This window comes from Panulirus ornatus, chromosome 10 (assembly GCF_036320965.1).
Source record: "Panulirus ornatus isolate Po-2019 chromosome 10, ASM3632096v1, whole genome shotgun sequence".
Classification (NCBI taxonomy): Eukaryota; Metazoa; Arthropoda; class Malacostraca; order Decapoda; family Palinuridae; genus Panulirus; species Panulirus ornatus.
The window spans coordinates 61775199-61790137 of NC_092233.1; the positions used below are offsets into that span (position 1 = coordinate 61775199).

Genomic DNA, 14939 nt, shown 5'->3' on the forward strand with positions numbered 1-14939 from the left:
ATGTATACTCCATTGGGTCAAATCCCCAGTGGGCCGGTGAGGTTTGGGCCAGTGGGTTGATGGTACGATCATCCTTTCCCAGTGGTAATTCACTAACTCGCTGTACGGGTACTGTATGCAGTGGAGGTACTGTATGCTGTAGGGTTACTGTATGTTGTAGGGGTACCGTTTGTTGTATGGGTACTGTATGCTGTAGGGTTACTGTATGTTGTAGAGGTACTGCATGTTGTATGGGTACTGTATGCTGTGGAGGTCCTGTATGCTGTAGGGGTACTGTATGCTGTATGGTTAATGTATGCTGTAAGAGTACTGTATGCTGTAGGGGTACTGCATGCTGTATGGGTACTGTATGCTCTGGGGGTACTGTATGCTGTAGGGATACTGTATGCTGTAGGGGTACTGTATGCTGTAGGAGTACTGTATGCTGTAGGGGTACTGTATGCTGTAGGAGTACTGTATGCTGTATGTCAGGTGGTACCAAGCGTGTCAGCATTGTCCCATGCCATCAAGGTCTTGGCTCTATATATATGTATATTTCTCTCTTGTGTCTCTCCTGATGTGATTATCACACGAAAGTGCACTTGGGAACTTACCGTGTTTCATTTTCCCCGTGCACTCATAGGAATATATATATATATATATATATATATATATATATATATATATATATATATATATATATATATAAACGTCACACAGCCCAGCCATACGTGATATAAATCTGTCTTCCTTCCCGTACACGACTTGGCTGACTATCCTGCCACTGTCCTTGTCCGCAGGAGGGATGGTGGGGTAGCATGGCGACGGGGCATGACGTGGGGCCGCACCCCATACCGGAGTTTCGAGACGCCGACCATTACTGGGGTTCCAACAACGACCCGGGCCACGAAATCATTCGCCCCAAACCCAGGAGGTGAGTCGAAGTCTTCTGAAACTCTTCCTTCCCTTCCATTTTACTCTTTATCATCGACTTGACTTATTTCGGTGGATGTTTAGTGACTGCCTCCGTGTGAGTTCTGGTGTTGGTGAGTTTATATTTCCAGATAGTGAAGATGGAGGGATTGTATGAGACGCCCAGTGTCATGGTAAGTGGAATTTTGTTCCTTTCGTTCTTGTGGTCTTAGGCATTTTGAGGGTCGGGGATGCGCAGCACAATGCGTCACATGACCAGCCTGGTCTTCCGACACCGCGAGTGTCATGTGACACACACACAGACACACACACACAGATGTTCATCGAGGTTATATTGTGGGGTGGAGTCGTGCTGACGCCCTGGGCGGTGCACGGCCATAATTGACGCCATTGGTAAATGACTTTGCGGAAGACGATCAGTGTGGCGGAAAAGAGGGTGGAGTGGATGTGATAGCAATGCCTGAGTTGAGATCTGAAGAAAAGTAAGATTATGATGTTGAAGAGAGAGAGAGAGAGAGAGAGAGAGAGAGAGAGAGAGAGAGAGAGAGAGAGAGAGAGAGAGAGAGAAGTTGCCTGGAGAATATGAATTTGGATGGAGACAATTTAGAGGAAGTGGAGTGTTTTTTTTTTTCCACATACTTGAGAATGGATCCTTGGGATGTGAAGTGAGCCATAAGGTGGGTAAGGGGGTGGTGGAGCGAAGGTTCTGGGCGCTCTGAGGAGGAGGGTTTGGAAAGAGAGGTCAGTTGTCCATGAGAGCAGATATGGTCGTGTTCGATGCTATGGGGTCGTGGTCCCACTGGAGTCGTGTGGTCGTGAGGGGGTAAACCAGGAGGAAGAGGAGGAGGAGAGGGAAAGTGTTAGAGATTAAGGTGTTGAGGGCAATATGTGGGGTGAGGAGGGTTGATAGTGTGTGTGGGGGGAGGGGGTCATATCTATGTGGAATCATGTGTACATATGACACCGTGTGTCTATATGTGTGTGTCTGTGTGTGTGTGTCTGTGTGTGTGTGTGTGTGTGTGTGTGTCATTATATACTACACCTAGAAAAAAGGATATAAGGTGTAGGATACGTGTGAATGGCTGGGTGTACGTGTTATGACCCCGGCCCCTCCCGCCGTTTTCTGTGAATGTAACTCTTCCCCCCCTCCCCCTACCGCCCCCCCCCCGGCCCATCTATATTCCCATGTGTTCACCTGGTGTCTCTCTATCAGTAAGGGGGGAGGGGGGAAGGGGGGGTTACCACGCTCCACTGAGCAACAACCTCTTTCCCTCCCCCCCTCCTCCTTCCCCCACCTCACCTCCCCCTCCCCCACCTACACTTGCATCACACACACACACACACACACACACACACACACACACCCGTCTGTTAACCGTAGGAGAGAGAGAGAGAGAGAGAGAGAGAGAGAGAGAGAGAGAGAGAGAGAGAGAGAGAGAGAGAGCTGCTGAGGAAGATCGTCTTCTGTGAATTATTCAGTGGATGTCTGTCTCACTCCCTCTCCCCCCCCCCCCCTCCTGGTGTTGGCCGCGGTGTCTGCCTGAAGTCGCCTGGGTACAGAGGGGAGGGGAGGGGGAGGGGGGAGGGGGGGTTGTGGTGGTGATGGGGGGGGGAGGGAGGGGGATTGGTGGTGGTGGTGGGAGGTGGGTGACCGAATGGGGGAGGGGAGGGGGAGGGGAGGGGCCTGGTGTGTCTCTCCCCCTCCCCTCCCCCCCTCCCCCCCTCCCCTTCCCCCTCCCCCTCCCCCCTCCCCAACGCTGTCAACACCGCCACTGGACAAGACACTACACCCCCTTCCCCCCCTTCCTCTGTCACCCCCTTCCCCCCTCACCATCACCCACCAGCCAGTCCATCCCCCTCTCCTCCTCCTCTTCCTCCTCCTCCCCCCATTCCCCCCCCCCCCTCCCCCATCCTACCCCCGGTGAATAGTGATGTTCATACAGCTCAAATTTCAGTAAATATTTAACCTTATTGTAATTTTCGGTTTTATTTTGGGGGGTAAACTTTTTGCATATCCACCCCCCCCTTTTTTTATTTTTTTTTCTCGGTTGTCTTATTTTGATTTTTAATTTCTAGTTTTTTTTTATCATAAATGTTGTGGTTCCAGTGCTTCTTCCCATTTTCTTTTTAGTTGTCTTATTCTGAGTTTTCAGTGTTTCTCCCCATTTTCTTTTTGTCTTATTTTGTTTTTTTGTTGTGGGTTTTTAATCCTTAATCTTCTATAAAGTTCCAGTGTTTTGGTTTTAGATTTCAGTTGAATCACTTTTCAATTGAATCACTTTTCTGTTTTTTTTTCATTTTTCTTTAACATATATTTCATCAAAGCTTGTGTGTGTATTTTTGGTGATAAGTATTTTCCCATATCATTATTTCTTTAATTTGTTTTATTAGTCTCAATTTTCAAATTTTCTCATATCTTTATTTTCGTCATATTATTCTTATCATCAGTTTTTATTTATTTTCATATCTACATTTTTATATAATTTCAAATTTTTTTAAATTCTAATCTTATGATTTTGTTATCAATTACGTGTTCCTTCTCTTAAATTTCCACTATATATTTGCCCAGGTCCGTTTTGAGAGACGAATTTAGAATTACAGTGAAATGTCATGTTTTTTTTTTTTTTTGGGGGGGGGGGGTTGGGGCGGTGGGGGGGGTTGGGGTTGGGGGGGTTGGGGTTGTGGGTGAGGTTGTGAATTATAACACTTCATAGAAAACGGCAACAACACCAGACGTGTCTTGAACTGTAACTAAAACATTCGTTTACAACATTAGTTAACAACTGTGAACTATGATTCCAGTATGACACACACACACACACACACACACACACACACACATATATATATATATATATGTATATATCACGCCTTGTGAGGTGTGGGATTGGCTGCCTGGCTGAGTGGGAGGGGCCCACGAGGACGTGACTCATAGACCAATTTCCAGGTTCGAACCCCACGTACAGAAATGCCCTCAGACGCGCCACCTGCCAGAGAATTAAGAGACTAATTATAGTGAAGTTGAGGCAAGTGTTACCACACCATACCTGGGTGTTATATTTTCCTTACGGTTGGTGACATCAGGTCTCTGTCATCGTCTGTAGTTGGCTACAGTGTTGTGGGTTATTTATAAGGTAAGAGAAAGGAAGAGGGAGGAAAATAACTGATGTATTATACAGTTATTGTATAAAGTTGTAGTTATAAGTTGAGAGTTTGTCGTATTTCTAACGTGAGGGAGAATGTCTGTCTCCAGACCACCTGGCGAGACGTGAGCCATCCACAGGAGACATATCTCTCTCACCACAGACGAAAATATCTCTTAAATCACGAAGAAAATCCTTAGTTTAGAGGAGGAGGAGGAGAGATACGAGAGAGATAATACGTTCGTGTGAGACGGAGACGTAAGTGGGATCCGATCTCCTCTGTGTGTGTGGTCGCTCCTCTTTTTTTTTTTTTTTTTCAATTCTAGGGGGAGGTGGAAGGGCGTTCTGATCCCCTTTGTGTGGGGTGAGATCCTTTTGTATCCCAGACAACTGCTGGGGCCGGTCGCTGGCTCCTCATCCTGCCAGCGAACCTCACCTCTAGCGACCCTGGGGTGTATGGGTCAGTGTGGTGTGCGTCAGCGAGGGTGGTAGCCACATTGCCGGGCCCATTCTTATTCAGAGTCGCGTCTTAAATCTTTCTCTTATGGCACCTCCGTGTAGGGTGTGGGGGGGGGGTGTTGGGGGTTAGGGGGTGGTTGGGTCTCTCTCTCTCTCTCTCTCTCTCTCTCTCTCTCTCTCTCTCTCTCTCTCTCTCTCTGGAGGCGCTGTAGAAACGCGAGTGGTGGAGATGTTGATGTCTGTCGTTCGCCAATGTTGGAGATGTTGGTGATGGTGGCTTTTCTGCTGAATACCATTGGGTATTGGTGGTGTAGTACACACACACACACACACACACACACACACACACACACACACACAAACACACCTAAAGAAGCACACAGAGCTCATAGAGAAGGTCCAGAGGAGGACCACGAAGCTGGTACCAGAATGATGAGTTATGTTCCAGGGTTGAGGCTAAGAGCTTTAAATCTGATCATCCTCCCTCTTGGAAGAGAGAAGAGTAAGGGGTGACCTGATCACACCTTACAAAGTTTCTTAGGTCGATGACTTGGATGATGAACAGTTCTGCGAGAGATGTAGGGATAGAACAGCCAGGGAACATAACACGAAGCAAGATACATCTATAAAAAAAAAAGATAGATGTAGAAAATGTATTTCCATGCCATGAGAATGATGGATGAGTGGAATATAGTGGAGGAGGTGGAGGAGGATGTGGTAAATGTGGACACTACAGAGCCACTGAAAAGATGAACACGATAATGGAGAATGTTCAAGAGATGGGGGAGGGGGGGGGGGAAGGGGGCCCACGTGTGTACGACTCCCCCTCCTCGTTCAGTACAGATTGGTAGTTACGCTAGTTAAAGCTGTATTGTAATAAGACTTGACCCCCCTGAGTACGACGACTTGACCCCCTGAGTACGACGACTTAACCCGTTTTTTTTTAATGTACGATAACTCCTGGTATCGTACTCAACAGGTTGAATAATAGGAATCATTACATTAATCATTTCATGTCGTTCTATAGATTAATCAGGACATTACTTCAGTAAGCACTCGATCCATGCCATATACACTATGATAATGAGCGGGTCCTGCTTAATTAGTAGGGATAATTGGTGATTAGACGTGTCATTAATCCTTAGCTGATGATGTAACGATGAATTGGTGTTGGTTTAAGTGGTTTGGTAATTGGTCAGTTACTGATTTATAGATGGGTGAGGGAGGGAGAGAGGGAGGGAGGGAGGGAGGGAGGGAGGGAGGGAAGGAGGCAGCAATCACTCACTAAATAATTACCATCAATTAACAGCCAAAAACTGACGTCGCATCTCTCTCTCTCTCTCTCTCTCTCTCTCTCTCTCTCTCTCTCTCTCTCTCTCTCTCTCTCTCTCTCTCTCTCTCTGTCATCCGCATTCCGCCATTGTTTATCTCAAGTGTTCATAAATAAAAGGCAGAAAAAAAAATTATCTATATAATTAATAACGAACTTAAATAAAAATTCTAATACACGGGAAAATAATTATTTAAAACATTCAAATTAGTAGATTAATAAAGGGGATAGCATTTAATTAAGTCAAGACACTATTACTTCGGTAATGGAGTATTGGGAAAACCTCCATTAACAAAAGCCAGGTCGGTAGTGGACACAGAGTTAAGTGATAACGGAACACCTTCATTAACAAAAGACGACACGCTCCTCAGTTATCATTGACATATCCCTCAGCATCGCTAAACAATAGACGGGAGACCATGTTAGTGTGAGAGAAGGGGGGGTAGGGGGGGGAGGGTGGGGGGGGGGAGGGGGAGGTAGTCACACTCGTTGGTATAACCTTCACCTTACTGGGTATACTGGTATATTGATACCACACTGGTATAACGTGGTATAACCTTTACTCCGCTGGGTATACTGGTATATTGATACCACGCTGGTATAACGTGGTATAACCTTTACTCCGCTGGGTATACTGGTATATTGATACCACGCTGGTATAACGTGGTATAACCTTTACTCCGCTGGGTATACTGGTATATTGATACCACACTGGTATAACGTGGTATAACCTTTACTCCGCTGGGTATACTGGTATATCAAGACCTCACTGGTATAACGTGGTATAACCTTACTTCGCTGGGTATATTGGTATATTGGGACCACGTTGGTATAACGTGGTATAACCACTCCGCTGGTTATACTGTCATAATGGGACCACACTAGTATAACGTGGTTTAACCTCACCTCGCTGTGTATATTGGTATATTGGGTTTTCTGCCAAGGAAATGGAATGAATCAATGGCAGCTGTGTAGGTGGGTTAGTCATCGTGCTCCTGGTAACTTCTTTGACGTGTTTACAACTGTGAATAGGGTTAGTTGTCGTGTATCTGGCGTCTTCCTCGGCATGTGTTGAGACAGACAGACGGACAGACAGATTGGACAGAATTTATATAGCACAAATATGGTTCAAGAATTCGATCAGATTCGTTAAACTTAACGTTTTAATTCCGAAAAAATGTTTGTATTTTTTTTAGTAAAAATGTTACTAATGAAAACTAATTATACGAATTTTTAATGATTGTAATGATATGATTAATTACTCTTGTAGTAGCAATTAGCGAGAGGAATTTTCGAGGGAAAAGAATGAAAAAAATGGCGAAAAAAAAACCCGTATGTCCTTGTGGTGCTCAGGATGTTGGGGAGGCCAGACCGTCAGGAGCGGCAGGTGGAGGTGGGGGCGTCAGTACACTACAGCGCCCTCTTTCATATGCTAATTCAGGAGGAGAGGAACACCTTCCCGCCCAGCTTACACTGTAAACGACACTCCGAGGTGGGTGGTGATTGTGTGGGTGGGGCCTACCACAGTGGGTGTCCACACCTGGGGATGGTGTGGGTGGGGCCTACCACAGTGGGTGTACCACACCTGGGGATGGTGTGGGTGGGGCCTACCACAGTGGGTGTCCACACCTGGGGATGGTGTGGGTGGGGCCTACCACAGTGGGTGTCCACACCTGGTGATTGTGTGGGTGGGGCCTACCACAGTGGGTGTCCACACCTGGGGATGGTGTGGGTGGGGCCTACCACAGTGGGTGTACCACACCTGGGGATGGTGTGGTTCACCACAGTGGGTGTAGTTCACCTATTGCATTTTCTTATCTTCATTTATTCCAATCTTTCTTATCATTATCAAAAATTCTTTAGCTCCCTCTCAACCTTCATCACATTCTCTTTTCATTTGTAGTTTATTTTTTCCGTAGATTTCCCTTGGTTCTGGTGCATGGTGGACGCATGGCGAGTCTGTTGCATGATGCGTGCATGACACGTCTGTTGCATGACGCACGCATGACACGTCTGTTGCATGATGCACGCATGGCACGTCTGTTGCATGACGCACGCATGACACGTCTGTTGCATGACGCACGCATGGCACGTCTGTTGCATGACGCACGCATGACACGTCTGTTGCATGATACACGCATGGCACGTCTGTTGCATGATGCATGCATGACACGTCTGTTGCATGACGCACGCATGACACGTCTGTTGCATGATACACGCATGGCACGTCTGTTGCATGATGCACGCATGGCACGTCTGTTGCATGATGCACGCATGGCACGTCTGTTGCATGACGCACGCATGGCACGTCTGTTGCATGATGCACGCATGGCACGTCTGTTGCATGACGCACGCATGACACGTCTGTTGCATGACGCACGCATGGCACGTCTGTTGCATCTAGTGTTGTCAGGCGACCAGCACTTATACTTTACGATAAGTATCAAGTCCACACACACACACACACACACACACACACACACTTATACTTTACAGGGAGTACTTATTGTAGATGTTTCTCTGTTGTGGTACTTGTTAAGTACTCCAGGTCGTCCGTCATGGTCGTGTGATTGGTACGACCCTTGAGCACACAGTTACGACCCTTAAACACTACGGTATGACCTTTGAGCACGACGGTACGACCCTTGAGGGCCAAGTCCGTGCTTCACGCCCCTATTTGTACCCAAGGGGTCGTACCGTCGTACCTAATGGTCATATTGTCGTGCTCAGGGTCGTACCGTCGTGCTCAAGGGTCGTATCATCGTGCTCATGGGTCGTACCGTCGTGCTCAAGGGTCGTATCATCGTGCTCAAGGGTCGTCCTGTCGTACATAAGGGGGCGGGGGGGGTGGGGGGAGGGAGAGGGGTCAGCCGGCGCCAGACGGTCGTCTCGGAGCACCAGTAATGGACGGGGTCGTCACCAGGTCGTTGAGATTGCCCCCCCCCCCCTGGTAATGGCCCGTTAGCTGGCGGGGCGGTGACGTCACGGCCGCACGATGGTTTGTTATGCCGGACACACACACACACACACACACACCTGCGGTGAACACGTGTCACTGGACGCGGGCGTCGTGGGACATGACACTAGGACACAGCGTCTTTGTGACGTGACAATCACAAGCAGGTAAGATTACGTCACTCTTGGCCTGATCTCCGCTCTTGAGCAATCCCAGGTCACCTATAGCAATCCCAGGTCACTTGTAGAAGTCCTAGTTTACTTGTAGCAATCCCAGGTCACTTGTAGCAATCCCAGGTCACTTGTAGAAGTCCTAGTTTACTTGTAGCAATCCCAGGTCACTTGTAGCAGTCCCAGGTCACTTGTAGAAGTCTTAGTTTACTTGTAGCAACCCCAGGTCACTTGTAGCAGTCCCAGGTCACTTGTAGCAATCCCAGGTCACTTGTAGCAGTCCCAGGTCACTTGTAGAAGTCTTAGTTTACTTGTAGCAATCCCAGGTCACTTGTAGCAGTCCCAGGTCACTTGTAGCAATCCCAGGTCACTTGTAGCAGTCCCAGGTCACTTGTAGAAGTCTTAGTTTACTTGTAGCAATCCCAGGTCACTTGTAGCAGTCCCAGGTCACTTGTAGCAATCCCAGGTCACTTGTAGCAATCCCAGGTCACTTGCAGAAGCCTTAGTTTACTTGTAGCGATCCCAGGTCACTTGTAGCAATCCCAGGTCACCTGTAGCAATCTCAGGTCAGCCATGTAGCCATCCCATGTCAGTCTTGGGCGAACTATCCCGTGGTGCATCCCACCAGTGGTGTCCCACACCTGGGATGTATAACATCACTGGTCATAATCAGTGACGTAATCTACTCTTGTGTCTCTTGATTGGTTGGTTTCCTCCGGTCGTTAGCAGGACGGGTCTGTCTGTCTGTCCCAGCTCCCGTCACACGACCGTTACCATAGCCATCTCTCCTACTGTCTATTCTCTCTCTCTCTCTCTCTCTCTCTCTCTCTCTCTCTCTCTCTCTCTCTCTCTCTCTTTCTCTCAAGGAGGTGGGACGACCCTTCAAACTCCTCCAACCAACTGTTTCCTTCAAGCTCTGACCTTCACTACCTCCAAGATCGCTGGACTTCCTCCTCCTCCTCCTCCTCCTCCATTCTCTCCACCCTCGCTCGTCGCTGTGGGGGATGAGTATGACTCCACCAAGGACGAGATCCCCGGTGTAGGGCGGGTGTGTATATATCCCTGGCCACGGCATACCCACGTCTGGTCAGAGTCTTTTGAGGAAAGTCTGGAGACTCCTTCTTCGTCTGGTCCTCGATATCTGGGAAGCCCCTGATAAGGGCGTGGCATCGGGAGCATATCGTCTTCAAGCTCGCCATCTCTACCCTCTCCAGCAGCATCCTCTGCCTTTTTCTCTTTCCCCTTCTCTCTTTCCCTATAACAACAGTGGCGTCCCTCGGGGTCCTATCCTGTCTCCTCTCTTATGTTCCTCTTTTTTTTCCCCTTCTCTCTTTCCCTATAACAACAGTGGCGTCCCTCGGGGTCCTATCCTGTCTCCTCTCTTATGTTCCTCTTTTTTTCCCCTTCTCTCTTTCCCTATAACAACAGTGGCGTCCCTCGGGGTCCTATCCTGTCTCCTCTCTTATGTTCCTCTTTTTTTTCCCCTTCTCTCTTTCCCTATAACAACAGTGGCGTCCCTCAGGGTTCTGTCTTGTCTCCTCTCTTATGTTCCTCTCGCTCATCGTCATCATCTATTTCTCTCCTCACCAGATGACCCAGTGCTCTCCTACTCCCTCCGCCGACTCTGCCAGACTGCAGAGTCTCATCTTCATATCTGATATTGCGTCTCCTTTCGCTCGGTCTGCGTCTCGTCTCGTAATGGTTCGACAGGAGCGGAGGGCCAGATCAAACTCAGTCGAGTCCAAGGCTTCAAGAAATTCAGTTCCTTTCATATTTTTCCTATTTATAACATTCCTCACATCTCTCTCAGCTCCTGTGATGGCTCGGTAATGCCACACCGCTCGGTACAATGAACATACTTTGCCATCAGCGTAACATGTAATCAGGTCCTGAAAACCCGACATTACAGAGAGGGAGGACCGGCAGTCCTGCTCGCATTGACGTGGCTCAGCTGCGAGCTGTTGCTCCGATTTGTATGAAGGATTGATTCATCCTTTGGCGAGGCGTTGCTCTCGCATCTCAGGCGATCCAAACCGTGCCTACACTGCCTTTATGAATCCTCTTTTGTTTTTTCCTTTACTCCTCAATACTCTTCTTTCTTTTTCGCTACTCCATATTGTTGGTTCTTTTTCCTCGCTCGAGTAGATGTTTTATTCTAGTTTCCATTTCCAGTGGAAGGTTCGTTTGTATTCCCGTCCCTCTGGAGAAAGCACACTTGATGCCCAGGAAGCTACAGCTTGTCTCATGATTACTGTGTGGCCGTTGGGAATTCAAAGGGGTTAGGTCGTTGTGATATATATATACCTCTTTCTCTCCTTACATACCCACACTTAATATGTATTCATTTCTCTCCTTACATAGCGACACTTAACATCTCTTTCCGTCTGTCCTTCGCCACAGTTACAGTCTCCTCACGTCTCTGATATGAGAGCTTTCTTATATTTATATACTCAATGTTTAACTTGTGACTTCGACAAGTGTGTGGCTGGTGGGACCAAGATAGACTTGACGTACCATCCTCCCTCACCCTGTTGCTCAGGGAGGGGCTAGCGAGGGGAAGAGTGATGAATGGATAACTTCCTTTAACCCAGCTCTAACTTACGTAGCAAGTTAGGTTAAGGTAAGGTAAGGTAAGGTTAGGTAAGGGCAGTGTGGGGTATGTATAGTGGTGTGGTGTGGTGTAGTGTGTGGTGGAAGGCATGCAAATGAACCGTCCGCTGGCCATAACCTGACCTCACCTTGGACAAACACAGGGACGTGTCCGGTCTTCTGGTGGCATTGACGCCCGGGGATTCCGTCCACCTCATCACTCGTTGGTATGCTTCCACCACAGCGCATAGGATCATGATGCCGCCTGGCTCCTGACGCAGGAAGTGGTCCACTGAGACGACGGTCTGGTGTCTTTCTTCTTCTTATCTTGCCACTGTGGTGGGTGGTGGTGGAGGTGGAGGAGAGAGTGACCGATGATTGTGGAGCCCGACCACTACAGTCCGGTCCGCCACAGCGGTAGTGGCGGACCGGGGTCCCTGTGGCGAGTGGGGGTTGAACACTTCATTCAGGGACGGACGGAGGGGCGGCCGCGCTACCAGGAGGAGGAGGGCAGCAGCAGTGGCGGCAGCAGCAGCTCCTGTCTGGCCGGCGTCCACCCCGACGACCGCCCCGACGCTGCGGAAGTTAGCAAGAGACGGAAGTCTTGCTGCCACGTCTGCGAAGCGCTGGAGAGATGGAAGGGAACTAGAAGGAGACTGAATGCTTACTTTAACACCTTGAGCCACGCCGGTACGACCCTTGAAGAACACGGTGGTACGACCCCCTGAACACGAAGGTACGACCCTTGAAGAACACGATGGTACGACCCTTGAAGAACACGATGGTACGACCCTTGAAGAACACGATGGTACGACCCTTGAAGAACACGATGGTACGACACCCTGAACACGAAGGTACGACCCTTGAAGAACACGATGGTACGACACCCTGAACACGACGTTACGACCCTTGAAGAATACTATGGTACGACCCCCTGAACACGAAGGTACGATCCTTGAAGAACACGGTGGTACGACCCTTGAAGAACACGATGGTACGACCCCCTGAACACGACGGTGCAGGCGGTGCGACATTTAGATAACGATGCTCTGGTCTCGAACTCCCCCACCAAGGAGGAGGTCAGGTCAAAGGTCATGCCATGGCACCCAAGGGTCCGCAAGTCGTGCTCAAGAGCGTCGCAAGTCGTGCTCAAGAGCGTCGCAAGTCGTGCTCAAAAGCGTCGCAAGTCGTGCTCATTTCGTTGCGTCCCTCGGCGTTTTCGGAAGGTTCCGTCGCGCGTACACGGGTTTCGAACTCTCATGGCTGGAGCTCTCGAGGCGCCCCCAGCACCACATCACCAGTCATCCACAACAACCGAGACACATGTATTATAACAACACACTACCGTAGTTAAAACCTGGTCTTAATGAGCGTACACATACACGCACGTAGGCACGCCAGCACTGATATACTGATGTATACACGAAACGTTTTCTGTCAATGTGACTAAAGAAAGGCCCATCCCCTAAGGTTGGATGAACAGCTGGGTTGATTGTGGACTGACTGCCGCACAACCGGGATTCGAATCTATTCGCTCGACCCTGGGCGGCCCGTGAATGGGTCACGGTCAGGAACGATACAATATATATATATATATATATATATATATATATATATATATATATATATATATATATATATGACAGTTGTTTGTGATTAAGACTCATTATAAGTTGAATATTGAGTTTCTCCATGGTCAGTCTCTCAACCCTTTCCCAGCCCACGCTTACACGCCCACGGCGCCCACGCCCACACGCCCATACCTGCCAGACCCAGGCTTCCCGTAACCCTTAGCTGGTCGGCGTGGCCCAGATGGTGGAGGTTGGCCCCTCCAGGCCTTTACTGGGGGGGGGGGGAACGGTCAGTGTGGCTCTTTCTTGGCCCGATGTGGTTATTGTCTGAACCAGTGTGGCCCCAGCCTGGGTCAATATGACCCCAGCCTGGGTCAATATGACCCCAGCCTGGGTCAATATGACCCCAGCCTGAGTCAGTATTACCCCAGCTTGGGTCAATCCTGAGTCAGTATGACCCCAGCCTGAGCCAATATGACCCCAGTTTGAGCCAGTGTAACCTCAGCCTGAGTCAGTATGACCCCAGTCTGAGTCAATATTACCCCAGTTTGAACTAGTATGACCCCAGTCTGAACCAGTATGACCCCAGTTTGAACCAGTATGACTCCAGACTGGCCCCAGACGGCTCCCACTGGTCTGTGTTGTGGCGGGTCAAGCCGCCATGACCTGTGCTGGTCTGTTATGGTCAGGTTTGACCCGAGTGGTCCAGGAAGGTCAGAGAGACGAGGGGTAGGGAGGGAGGGAGGAGGGAGGGGGGGTCGGTCCAGACCTGCCCCGTTAGCGGTCTGGACCGACCAAAGGCACCGGTCCAGCCAGAGGGGGTGGTATCCCCCCCCCATCCTCCCCCCTCCTCAAGCCGTAGGTCTGCCCTACAAGGAGGCCCCAGCAGCCCCCCCTCCCCACCCCCTCACCCCCCCTATCATCTCCCATGGCCCGGGGGGAGGTGTGGGGGTGGGGGGGGAGGGGATCTTCCTCATACTTTAAGTTATGAAGCCAATAATTGTAGAGTTGGGCCAGGGTAGGAGGGGGGGGGGGGTCAACCCCCCTTTCACACCCCTTCCCCCCATTTTACCCCCCCCTCTCATCTACCCACTATCCCCTCCTCCTCTCCCCATGGCCCCATTCTCGCCCTTATGACGGTAGGCAGTACGGGCGACAGTCGTCCGGCCCACTGGGAGAAGCCCATGCGAGCCCGGGAATGGCAGGTCTTCCTCCTTATGGCCGGGGACGACAGGAGCGAGAGTCGTCTACATCGCACGTGTGAGCTAGATAGGGTTAAGCGATTCCCGCCCTTGTGTAGGAGGGAAGTAAGGTCGAGTTTCGCACGATCGCTCGGGAGTGGCCAGACTAGGATTGGAAGACGGGAGTGGCAGTATACTGATCCTTAACGACGGGGTACTGAAGGTTGATTTTGGCCTGCCTGGGTGTGGTAGGTGGGCAGAGCCGTAAGGTAGCTAGCAGGTTCAACCAGGGGGGAGGGGGGGAGGGGGAGGGGGAGGGGGGGAGGGGAGTGAAGAGGGGTTAGGGAACCTCTTCAACACCCCACCCTACCCCCCCCCTCCATCCTCCACTCCCCTTCCCCTCCCTCAAGTCCAGCACTGGACCAACCTCCCCCCCCACACCCCCCCTCACCCACCACATTACCCCAAGACACCTGCACACCACTGCTGTTGTTGTTGTTGTTGTCGAGAACAAGACACCAGCACTAGCCTGTCTTTCCTCCCCACTGTCACACAGAGCCTGCCCTCCCCTCCCCACTGTCACACAGAGCCTGCCCTCCCCTCCCCACTGTTACACAGAGCCTGCCCT

At 49.9% G+C, this 14939-nt stretch overlaps 1 protein-coding gene across 6 annotated transcripts in view; it reads left to right on the top strand.

Annotated features, from left to right (window-relative positions):
* The window catches only part of LOC139751023 (ankyrin repeat and BTB/POZ domain-containing protein 2), a 280164-nt gene that overhangs the window by 81973 nt on the left and 183252 nt on the right, over positions 1-14939 (top strand). For all 6 annotated transcript variants that reach the window (XM_071666107.1, XM_071666110.1, XM_071666108.1 and 3 more), the window contains one exon: positions 780-913. In XM_071666107.1, the coding sequence (XP_071522208.1) occupies positions 798-913 (116 nt within the window). In that variant the 5' untranslated portion in view covers positions 780-797. The remainder of the gene's footprint in view (positions 1-779; positions 914-14939) is intronic.